The sequence below is a fragment of the Wyeomyia smithii genome, chromosome 2, assembly GCF_029784165.1.
Source record: "Wyeomyia smithii strain HCP4-BCI-WySm-NY-G18 chromosome 2, ASM2978416v1, whole genome shotgun sequence".
In the NCBI taxonomy this organism is placed as follows: domain Eukaryota; kingdom Metazoa; phylum Arthropoda; class Insecta; order Diptera; family Culicidae; genus Wyeomyia; species Wyeomyia smithii.
In genome coordinates, this window is record NC_073695.1 from 62,624,837 (window position 1) to 62,638,149 (window position 13,313).

The 13,313-nt window shown below is 38.0% G+C and overlaps 1 protein-coding gene across 5 annotated transcripts in view; it reads right to left on the minus strand.

Annotated features, from left to right (window-relative positions):
• LOC129721214 (uncharacterized) overlaps window positions 1–13,313 on the minus strand; it is a 246,426-nt gene that overhangs the window by 12,775 nt on the left and 220,338 nt on the right. For all 5 annotated transcript variants that reach the window (XM_055673513.1, XM_055673512.1, XM_055673516.1 and 2 more), the window contains 2 exons: window positions 9,348–9,931; window positions 8,887–8,992 (listed from right to left, as the gene is read on the minus strand). In XM_055673513.1, coding sequence (XP_055529488.1) covers window positions 8,887–8,992; window positions 9,348–9,931 — 690 coding nt within the window. The remainder of the gene's footprint in view (window positions 1–8,886; window positions 8,993–9,347; window positions 9,932–13,313) is intronic.

Here is a 13,313-nt window from a genome sequence, read left to right on the forward strand (position 1 = left end):
CGAACTGATCTGAAGAGTTGATTCTTCAAAGTGAGTGAGTGATCTACCGCTCTTTTACTTCAGGCAAAAAAACTGATTTTGTTGATCAGACATCGCAAACGAGGGCCATGTGAAAGCTTATACCTTTTTTTACGAGCGCAAAGCCGCGCGCGCATTTGCGAAAGAATTCCCAGCAGCTACCACAAGTGGAATGCAAAAGCAAAAGTAGAGCGAAAATAATAAAAGGATTGGTTCACTGATCTTCTGAATCTATATAGCTACAAGCAATATACTCACGAGCTGATCAGAAGAGTCAGTTCTTTGAAAGAACGAATCCTTGTGATCGCTCTCAAAAGAACTGGCTCTTCGCGAGCGGATTGCGAATTAATTAAAAGAGCCAGTTCATCGGAAGAACCCGAAGAACCAATTCCAGATTTAGTTCACTTGTAATTGGTCAGTTAAAGTGTTAGTTTTAAGTTTGGTTCTTATCGTAAGATAAACAGTGTGATTCGTTCTGTAAGACAATTTTATTTCGACTGATCTCCACTGGCAAGCGGTTTTTATTATCAAGAGAGTTCAAAGCAAGCAAGCTAGAGCCTTTTGTGACCTTCCACTCATACAAATGATACTAGCGATGACAAAGAAAGGAATAATTATAATTAACGTCTGATCGAGCTCTTCGATTGATTTTGTACTAATTTGAGATGTTCAATATTTTACTACGATTACTTAAAAGTCATAATTATGATGTCCATCCAAGATGTGATTGATAAAATTATCTGAAAATATTACAATGACAATTAAAAAAACCTAAATTAATCCACCTAGTGGTCAGACCCAGCCTTTCTCATTCAATTTTTTATTTGTAAAAACAGATTTACATGAACGCTTCAATCCAATAAATGTATATTCACTCTTTAGGTTCTAAAATATTGGTGTTGTAATCTATACATATAAGAATACAGTCCGGTCTGTCTGTCTGATCCATATAGGCTCGTAAACTACCGAACCGATCGACGTGAAAATTTGTATGTAGGGGTTTTTGGTGCCGATAAAGGTTCCTATGATAGTTTGAGACCCCTCCTTCTTCTGGAAGGGGGGACAACTCAAGAACAAACCAAGCAAATGAAACCGAATTTGGCATGTGGATGTTTTAAGGGGTAACTAATATGTCCTAATAGTTAGATGAAACACAAATTTGTGCACATCTCGAGAACTAATCAACCAAATGGAACAAAATTTGGCAGGTAAATGTTTTTAGTGGTAACAAATATGTACATAATGGTTTGACATCCGAATCCCTCTTCTATAAGGGAGGGGTCCCATAAAAATGAAACACAAATTTCGCACAGTTCAAGAACCAATCAAGAAAATACAACCAAATTTGGTATGTGAATGTTTTGAGAGGTAACAAATATGTCCATAATGGTTCGACGCCCTTCCCTCTTCTGGAAGTACATGTTTCTTCACAAATTTCTGCACATCTCGCGAACTAATCAACTAAATGGAACCATATTGACAGGTGAATGTTTTTAGTGATAACAAATATGTTCCATAATCGACCTCAGACAACATTTTGGATTGTAAGATGGCAACTTCCGGTTTCTGGAAAACAGCCTGGAATGGACGATTTCCACCCAATATAATAATGTCCGGATCTAGAATAATACACAGGAGCTAAAATCGACCACAGATAGCATTTTAAATTCTAAGATGGCGACTTCCGGTTTCTGAAAACAGCTGAAAATGACCAGATACCACCCATTATGAGTTTTTCTTTAACCAGTAAGCCGTTTAAAATCCAGAAATTGTCTCCAAATGCCATTATGAAATCCAAAATGGCGGCTTCCGGTGTCGGAAAAACAGCGCAAACGACCAAATACCACCCAATATGGGTATTTCCGGAACCGTAATAATGCACTGGAGCCACAAATCGACTTCAGACAACATTTTGAATTGTAAGATGGCAACTTCCGGTTTCTGGAAAACAGCCTGAAATGGACGATTCCCATTAAATATTAGTATTTCTGGAATGACCAAATACCATTCAATATGAATGTTTTCGGAACCAGAATTACGCCCAGATGACAGAAATTGATTTCACAGGCAATTTTAAAGTCCAAAATGACGACTTTCGGCTTCTGAAAAACAGTCCAAAGTGACCAAATATCACCCAATATGAGTTTTTCTTTAACCAGTATCCTAAATACCATTTTGAAATACAAGATGGCGACTACCGGTTTGTGAAAAACAGCCTAAAATACTATCCAATATGAGTATCTCTGGAACCAGAATTATGCAAGGAGCTAACAATTGTCCTCAGGCACCATTTTGTATTGCTAAATGGCAACTTCTAGGCAACAGTGGGAAATGACCGAATAATACTCAATATGGATATTTCCGTAAACGTGATGATGCATAGAAACCAAACATTGACCCTGGACACCATTTTGAATTTAAAGACGACCACTTTAATTTTTGGAAAACAACCTAAATAACTAAATACCTCACAATATGGGTATTTCCGGTGTAAGATTAATGCCAGAAAATCTGCTGAAAATGACCGAATACCACTCAATATAAATATATTTAGAGTTAAAGCGATGTAAACAAGCCAACAGTCGAGGATGTTGTCATTTCGATTAAAACCAATCATTTCAAACGAGTTGTTATTTGACTTTGATCATATCCTATGGCCGATTGGTTAAGCATTTGCAGACTTTAAACACATCGCAAGAAATCAATGAATTTGAAACGTTCAAATAGTACGATGCCACACTTAAATTATGTTAAGGCCACATATATCGATCAAAGCAGGTATAGTTTTAAATAGTCTTTGAATTTCTTTTCTTTCCATAACTTTTGAGCCACATATCAAATTGTTATGAAGTTTGTTATTTGTGAGTTTGAGAGATGACTCGTTCGTATGACACTAGTAATGTTCAAATAAGTCATGTACTCTTTGAGATAATAGACTTTCGTTGTATTGTTAACAATTTAATACATAACAGTTGCTTAAGTTCGATTATAATCAAATGAAATGGGAACGTATAGGGCAGCCAAACTTTGAAACCACGTGTTCAATCATAATTCATCAGTAAACCTTTAACTAGCCCGCTCAACTGATATCAATATTGACCAAATCGGTTGTGTAGTTTCTGAGATAATGAAGTTTCGTGATTTTTACAAGTCGGTACATTACAGATGAAATTACAGTTCGATTACAGTAAAATTCAATAGGGTCTTCTGAGGCAGCTAGACCATTCATTTGACACTAATTTTGTGGAAATCGGGTTAGCCATCTCTGAGAAAAGTGAGTGAGTCCAAGTAGTCATCGGAATATGTTCCTTTGCATAGCTGGATTTCACATTTTTAAACATAACAGGCAAACTAATAGTCCGATTACAAAACAAATCAATAGGGTTTTATGGGGCAACTAGACCTTCCATTTGACACTAATTTTATGAAAATCGGTTCAGCCATCTCTGAGAAACATGAGTGAGATTAAACAGTTTCAGAACACGTTTCTTTTCATAACTTTTGAACAACATGTTCAATCATTATAATATTCCAAACTTAAGGGTTTTCCAGGTAGCCCGTCCTTTTGAGACCAATTTTGTTCAAATCGGTTGTGTAGTTTTCGATATAATGATGTTTTATGATTTTTACTATTTGATACATAACCTCGAAACCAAAAATCAGATTACAATGAAATTGAATAGGGTCTTATGGGACAACAAAACCTTTCATTTGCAGTTAATTTCATGAAAATCGGTTCAGCCATCTCTGAGAAAAGTGAGTGAGAATAAAAATCTGCACATACACACACACACATACAGAAAATGCTCAGTTCGTCGAAAGGGGTCGAGTGGTATATGACATTCGGCCATTGGGACCACTTTCATACCTTTGGTTTTTCCAGTGATTGCTATACCTTTCTAGGAGAAAGGCAAAAAAGTAGTAATAAAAACCTAAAATTTAGCTGGTAGGTACTTCCAAATTTAGAATTCCTCCTTTTTTACCTGCCAGTTTTTTTAATTTTCAACGTCCTGATAAATTGCAAAATTCTTTGATTGTTAAAGGCTTCAGCAGCTCAGAAGTGCGTAAAGTCTTCAGAGACCTGAATGAAGTTTTCCTGTAAGCAAATGTGAAAGCGGTTCGTGCGACCTTTTAACGCAGTTCTACCTTAGCTAAGGACACCAAAACTACCAGGAATGGTTGAAAAACTTTGATCTTTGTTTTTTTCAGTTTGACCTCTAACGCAAAATCAGTGTTAAGTGTTATCGTTTAAATTTTTAGACTAACTCAGGATTTAAGTACTTTTTTATGTTTTAGGTAATTTCACTGTTATTTGCAGTACTATCATTATTAATGAGTATTGGAATTGAAATGGTGGCATAAGTCATGATAACACAAGCTTCGCTCAATTTAATTCTATACAAAAGTTATTTTAATTGAATATTAGAGATCAAATTATCTTTTTTATTAGGGACCATCCATTAATGATGTCACGCAAAACTTGGCAAAAATTAACTCCCCCCCTCCCCCTTGTCACAAACTGTCACCACTTTTTTGACCCCCCCCCCTCAGTAACGTCACGTTTTTATATCCCCCCCTTCCTTGGTTATAATGATTAAAAATTAAGAAATTTGTAAAAAATGCATTTTTTCTAATTTGGAACGATTTTACTAAAATAAAAACTGAAAAGAAAAGAAGATTATAGAAGATAACTAGAAAAGGCGCTTAATCCTTGGTCCCAGCATTTTGTTGATGGAGTCGCATAACTAACTGCAATATCATTGCTGATTCCTAAAAGACCTTCCATATTTAGTTCCTCTTCTTATAACAATTCGCAATCCAAATTTTCTCCTCATGGTACAATAACAAATCATTCTTATTTACGTATTGTCACAATTTACTAAAAATGCATTGAATTGCGCTCTAATTCATAAACCAACATGCACGGCAAAACAGAACGAATGAACATTATGTTTTCTAATCTTAAAAAAAATTATTTCATTTTATCTCAAGCGAACGTTCAGCAAAAAAAAAGTGATCGTAAAACTATTGTGCATGCAGAGAAAAATCGGAAGCGACGGGTCGCTCGTCTGACAAGGATTTTCCAGCGAATTTCGTAGTATTTTAATATAATGTAGTCTTTGATTCAACATAAAATGTCCCGAAATATGCGACTGTAATATTTTCTAATAGTTTTGATTGTTTTCTAGTTGCAAAACTATGTCATTTTAACCAAAGAACTTTGAAACTGCATTGTACTGTGCGAGAAACAATCATACAAAATGACGTCGCTAGAAATCTTCGCGTCGCTGGACTCACCAGCGAATTGCAGAGTAGTGCGGCAGCGACAATATGAATGAATGATGCGAACATCATAAATAGTTCTTAGTTGAACTCTGTGGTATGGCTTTGTGTCTTTTTTTTTGAGTTGAAATGTGATGTCACACTCAAGCTAACCCCCCCTCCCCCATTTGTCACAAAATGTCACAATAATCTAAGCACCCTCCCCCTACTAAATGCGTGACATCATTAATGGATGGTCCCTTATGACACAACTCGTAATTGAAAAGTTGGTGATTTTTCTGATGTAATGGAATATTTGGTTGCTAGAATGCGGAACCTTGAACAGAATTGTTACCCCTCAAGGAAAAATTCTTCTCATAGCCACGATCACTAGCAGCATTGGCATTCTCCACATTTTGATTCTACTCTTGCATCTCAGGTATTCCTATTAAATGTATTCGCAATAACATTATCTGTCATTATTGCTGATTCAGTTTCTTCGGTTTGAAGTCTTATTGATTCCTATTATCGTTGCCATGTTTGCCAAACACACCTAGTAATTCTTATTTTCATTGTAATTTTAGTTTGCCTTTTTGTTATCTATGGCAAAAGTAAAATTAAAAAAAAGCAAAGCGATTCATACTAGTATAATTGATTTAACCTTTCAAAGGAAATGTACGGGGAACAAATAAACCACCATACGTAAATTGGTGCTTCATCTAAAGAACGGCATTTTGTTAATCAATTTTTACCCAGGTCGAAATTATATTTTCATTTCTCAATCGCACCCAGTTCCAGAGTATACTCGGTTTACACGATCCTGTTTTTTACTTCTATGCAAAGCCTTAGTTTTCACTTCTCGCCCATATTAATAGTTAGTTTGTTGTTTATTTTTTCGTGTACCGTTGTGCTTCGCCCATGCGGGTTACACATTCTGATTGGGTGAAATATTTTAGCATTCCGTGTAACGTTGATTGGGTAAATAGTGAATCAGAAAAAATAGTTAAAGGGTATGTGCTTGAATGCACAAACGTAGGCTTGATGTGGGACTATTGTGGGTGTAAAGATTTAATTCTGCAATAGCCATAGTATATAACACACACCAAACGTACAAATACCATACACAACAATCAATTAACAAAAAAAACGTACACCTGTCATAAACCATAGCATACTTACGCACACACATACACGCTACTTACGCACACACATACACGCTACTTACGCACACACATACACGCTACTTACACACACACACGCCACTTACATACACGCACACACGCCGCATACACACACGTTACTCACACACACACATTGACACACATCCATACACAATGACACACATCCACACACACAAACACATTAACACACAGACACGCTACTCACACACACACATGCTACTTACACACACACATACACACGCTACTCACACACACACGCTACTTACACACACACATACACACGCTACTCACACACACATAAACACGCTACCCACACACTCATACACACGCTACTCACACACACACACACGCTACTCACACACACACACACGCTAGTCACACACACACACACATACACGCTACTCACACACACACACACACGCGCGCGCTACTCACTCTCTCTCTCTCACACACACACACACATACACACACACACACACACACACACATACACACACACACACACACACACACACACACACACACGCTAACGCTACTCAGACACACACACATACACACGCTAACGCTACTCAGACACACACATACACACGCTAACGCTACTCAGACACACACACATACACACGCTAACGCTACTCAGACACACACACACACACATACACACGCTAACGCTACTCCGACACACACACACATACACACGCTAACGCTACTCAGATACACACACACATACACACGCTAACGCTACTCAGACACACACATCCCAAGTAACACACGTTGGTATATAATAGTTGACGTTACCTATTCCAAGACATCTCTATCACCAGAAAAGCGCAAAACATGAAGGCTACTAGAACAAGTACCGATAACTGCATGAAAGCAAGCCAGCTTGATAGAATTAAGTGGCAAAATACATCTCGAGTACAAATACGGCAATGCGCAAATCTGTTGCTATGACAACTGTTGACAAGCGCATGCGCAAATGTGTTGTGTCTGCGCAGTGCAACTTGATCGACAATAGCTTTTATCAGTGGCAGTTTTAATTGATTATAAATTGATGATAAAAAATAATATTCAACCTTACAAAAAGAGTTGTTTCTTTCGCTTGAATATTGAAACTATTTTCGCATAGTTTCAACGTTATCTGGATATAAAATCTAACAAAACTAGAAAACGTGGTCAGTTATACAATAACAAAAAACTGAAGTGATATTGGTTACACTGCATGCGTTTTGTTTATCTTTTGATGGCGCGTCAAAACCGCTTCGAATAAATATAGAAATCGTTCATATAATTTAAATATTAATTTGTTCAAGTAATTTTAAGTTGGGTGTTGAATGCTACGACTATTGTACTAAGGAAAAGCATTTTACAGGTACGTAGTACTGTTATTAGATGGTGTAATGTCTTGCGAAAAGACCAAGTGATGGTGATTGTTATTTTTGAACTCATGTTATTAAAAACATCACCAAAACCAGAAAAAACGAGCTTGTTTTGGAAATGCGGTTGTATGACTGATGAAGAACAACTTCAAACACAATATAATAACACGAGTTTTCAATTGCGCTTGTAGTACACTTATATGACTACTTTCGTTGTTACTTATTTTCTAACATGTTTTGTGTGCTACTTGGGATACACACGCTAACGCTACTCAGACACACACACTTGGTATACGACACACTATACCTGTACAAATTACTATCGGCAGCATCCAAACGGCTTCCAAGTCTTCCAATGGTCTTGCTTCGTCGCTTGCGTTGGGTGATGCCAATTGGCTGGTATTGCTAGCCAATGACTGAATGCGTGAAATCATTTCGTCTATGTTTTTGAAGTCTGCGTTAGGGAAATATACCATTCGTATGAAAAATGTATGTGGATATTCGACCTTCAAACTTTCCCGCAATTTTCACGGAGTAATGAGAAAATGGCAACTAAAATTATCATGTTATACAATTGTATGTTTTAGCTTTCCAACGGTATATTAACTATTGAAATCGGAACAGTTGTTTGAGCGCTATTAGCATCTAAAATCTTCCATTCCGCCAACCAAAAACGTTACATGTTCAATCCAGTTTTCCCAGAATGTACCTTAGTATAGTGAAGAAAGACGTAGTCCCACGTCAAAAGGTTCTGTGTACTTCAACTTTTCATATCGTTGGTTGCAGCATGAAAGGAGCTTTTGAAATGTTGGTGGAAGATAAACTGCCAGATCACTTGTTTTAATTTTCCGAACGTATGTTTTTCACACAGGACTTGATTCAGAAGGACTACAGACTTCGAGCTGGAATTAAAATTGATCCCCGGGACCTGGCTGTCATTATCGAGTCGTACGGGTTATTTGCGGGAAGATTTATATGGCTACCATTTATCGTTCATTTTAATTGGACTTCTAGGTCAAATCGTACAGTTATCTAGTGGTTGTACCTACCGATAGCGGTTCCGAGTCGTTCGTTTTTCCACCACGGCAAATAGCTAGAAATTGTGAGCATATGGTCCGAATGTTATCCCGTACGTGCTTCGAGTTCAATAGTGCCCTGTGGATGACAAACGAGAAAATGGAAAGAGATAATTCGGTATGGAACGAAAAATAAATCAACATTCATTTTCATTATACACATATATATTTCATTATTCATTTCTCAAAGTGTAGTCGTGTGAGAGCAAAGACGTGTTGCCAGTAAATGTGCTTAGAAAGACAAATACTATTACGTAACTTTTGTGTGCAGTCTTTGTAGATAACGGAAAATAATTTTTATCAATTCTATTATATTCTAAGGTGAATCGAATTGGTACTGGAGGTACAAGGTGACGTTTATTGGGCACATAAATTCCTCAATCATGCCAGTCTCGCGAGCATGTTTGCGAAAATAATCGTAATCATTTACTTACCTAGTCACGGTGACTTTCGCTGACTTGCCCTTCCGCCGTCCAACTGCGGTCGCCACCCTAGGGAAGAGAGCCTTCAGGGCCAATTCCTTTCGTTTGACTGCGCGCGGGATGTCATAGGGAAGTGTCGCACAAGCAATCGTATCGATTCGTTCTCGATGCCGCGTAGCGGCGGTCGCCTCTGGCTCCTCCGTTTGTTCCGGGTACAATAGCTTCCATTTGATGAAGCACAGCAGTAGCCGGCCGTATGACTCCAGATTGTTGGCGCTGACAGTCGCTGGATCGAGGTGCGCCAAAAAGCGGTCGTAAACCGGACCGAGAATGGATTGCCATTCCGGGGCTGTTTCCACTCGCAGCAGGGTCAGCGTAATAAAACGTTCATCCCGGCGGAATATCAACCTCAGGCTGCTGATGATAGCATTAGATTCATGCTGAAGCTGCTGTTGTTGCTGCTGCCGGCTGCTAGCGGTCGCTTTCGCAGGCGATTCCAGATCGCGGTTGATACTTCGCAGTAGGTTACATTTGCGCTGAATGAACTCGACCAGTGCATCGATATTGATGTAATTGCTTTTAATTTCAACGGTGGACTGAAATTAAAATTCAACGCAGTACAGGTGTCAAAAGAATCTTGGCTGGGAGGGTTTTCTATGCTGTCCTCTATAGCATGAGCTGTATTACTTTGGATGGTCGATATAAATGAGTTTATAGAAAATTGATTAATGAAACCGAGTCGTTTTGTTGGTTTTCCTAATTATGTAAATCTCTTTAAGAATAATCATAATACTATTCAAGTAATGTTTATTCCTCATTAATTTTACATAACACTATAAAAGTCTTCCCTAGACTTGATTGTTGACTTTTCAATTTTTCGTTCGAAAACTTGTTTCTCATTGAGTGACATCCACAAATGACGTAACGCAAAAACCTAAATTTTGCTCGTTTTTGGAGAGTCTCTCCAGAGATTTTTCGTTACGTAACACTGAACTCACCTTTCCCCCTCGCCTGTGTAACAAATCGTAACATTCAAGGATACCACCCTCCCCCCTATGAGCGTTTTTTATGGATTAATTTGGCGTAATTTATGAATGCCGCCTTACTCAAAACTTCAAACGATTAAACAAACTTTATTAGATTTTACGAATCATAGAATATTGGCTACATATATTTATCTGTTGTGATCACGGGACATGTGTTATTCACGGCTTCGTTTTCTAGATAGTCCGTATCGGAGCCTACATCTGTTTAGATTGCCTGTTGACGAAAATTTTCTGTTCATTTGTGTCAAATGAGTTCCTCAGCTCATTTTAACGGTTACAAGCTGGTAACTTTCAAACAGCTCATCGATTTGCAATAAATTTAATAGTGATTATTTACACTATCATACCTTTCAAATAAGGTAGAGTCTGTTAAAATTTGCGGTTGCTCAAAAACTGGCGTGGGTTTATTTTTGCATCAGACACACGCATAGACTCTTGCTTAAAATGCTTTAATAAATTTGTAGGACCTCTGAGGAAGTCCAAGTCCAGAGGCCGGAACCATCCAGAAGTGAATTTTCGAATTAAAGCTTTTTTGAGAACACTCAAATTTCAATGATGCAGAATGATTGTATTAGTAATTCCGTAATTCCAAATTATAAAGCTTACAGAGTTAATTTGCTAAATACATCCGTTTTTAAATACGGAGATGCTTGAGATAAGACTTGACGGCGGACCGAATGTCATTTCGGGGAGTTTCCTTCCAGCAAATTGAGTAAAAACTTCGTCAACTCGTCCAAACTTTTGTGTTTTCGTGAGTAGGCCTCTGCTTCTAACATCCCACAAATCGAGAAGTCCATCACGTTGAAATCTGGCGAGTTTGAAGGCCTCTCATCCTTGGTGATGACAGGCAGAAAGTTGGATTTGCACCAGTTCTTTGTGTGAGCCGGGGCACGGAGTCTTGCATGGAGGTCCAGTTTTGATTGTTATTCGTTTTCTGAGTAAAACAAATATCGACCCGCAAACCAACTTTGCATTTCTGTTGCAATAATTGTGGCGCACCATGTATACGGATTTATTTCAAATTTATTATTTTTATATTTGAGTAATTTCAATTTGAATACACTGTATTCTCTTTTTACGTGACGTTTTTTTGATTTTATTTTTTTTTTGAAATTACACGAATTTTTTAACGCGATTTTCTTGAAATTACGCGATTTGTGACATGGGAAACATTTGTATATAAGCCAAGATATAACACACACATACATGCACATATATACACACATACACACGTACATACACACATGCACATATACACGCACATATACACACATACAGACACACTTACACACGTACACACATACACCCACTTACCACGTAGCGAAAGATTTTGTTCGACGCGATCTTTTTCACACGATTTGTTCAGGATTACGCGACTTTTTTTACGTGATTTTCGATGTTTTTTCGACGCCATGTTGTTTTACAGCCAAATGTCAAAATTCTAAGAGTTTGTCCACATATCAGCATCTTCTTACCCAACTTAAAAAACAGATCTTAAATAGGACAAAAACTGAGCTCAAAACGGCGATTCTACGAAACCGGTTTTGGTATGGTTTAAGTACGTTTCACGAAGCGAAATAATATGGAGTATGTAGAGCATAGGTTACAGAGTCCGCTTTCGTAAGCAAATGGTCGTGGGTTTGAATCTTAGTAGAATCAGGCCATTTGGTTGTCAAAGGACTTCAGCATGGGTTTATGCTCAGGCTCCCCACCACGTACCCGTCCTTCAATTTGAATTCTACAGTACCCCTGTTGACTCTCCTTCTAATAAAAATAAGTCTCTAGTATAATAAAACTGTTTGGAGTAACGTATGAAGTTCTTTCCAGGGAATTGTAATTAGGCGATATTGTTAGGATGGACAAAGGCTCGGTATAGTAGAGCAGTAAGCTTGAAATGGAAAGATAAAACTTACACACAAGCACGGATATGAATGATAAACGTATCACTTACTTCAATAGTGATACTGCCAATAATATGAAGTGCGGAATACAGAAAACACCTGGGCAATGGCACAAAAGATCTAATCTCTGGTCGCAGTGATAAGTCAAAGCGTCAATATCCAAAAGTGGTAGTCAAATTATGTCTTATATTGAGTAAAAAAGTCTCAGAAATCGATAGGTAGGTGTCTGGTCCATGTAAAATGTCAGCAACATGTCGATTTTGCCCAAATTCACCTACAATACTAAAATAGGTCAATCTCGACGTTAAATTAACTTATTTGAAATCTGTTTAATGTAATATTAAGACTGTAAGCGATACTCAAAGATACAATAACAATTTGACTTCACATGATTCTCCCTCTTTTGTGGGGAGGGGGTCTCATTTTTGGCCAGGACCGGTCAAAACATAAAAATCTCGCTTCAGCTATGAGGCAGAATCAACGCGTCTTCGATATTTCCCAAACTTGGGAAAATTTGGTTTTGTATCAAAATACACAAAAAAAATTATATACAGAAGCTAAATCAGAAAAAAGTCAATTTTTGTTGCACTGTGTAATTATTATACATTCTACAGGGTGTTCAATAAGTTCGAATATAACCTTTCTTCGTTGTATAGGTGTGCACCATGTGAATTCTGTGTATTGGTATTGGTGTCAGTATCAGCCTCATATATAGGCTAACCGGCGCGCATGGTGTGGCTTGCTGACATTTTTTGCTGGTTTATCAAGCACAATGAAAGAATACCACGACGTCATAGTAAAGCTGTTTGCGGAACGCAGGTCAGTAGTTTGTGTTTTCTGATGGGGAACTTTTTGTCTTGCAACAGACGCCCAAATGTTCAAAATGATCAGTTGTGGGCGACGACGTTGGCTAGGATACCCCCGTCCCACCGTTTGGGGGGCCCTCTGCTGGCGTGGGTAGCTCCCACTGGTGTATGTCGAAACAACTGGCTTGTTAGGCCAGTGTCGTACCTAGAGACCATCTGGGAGAT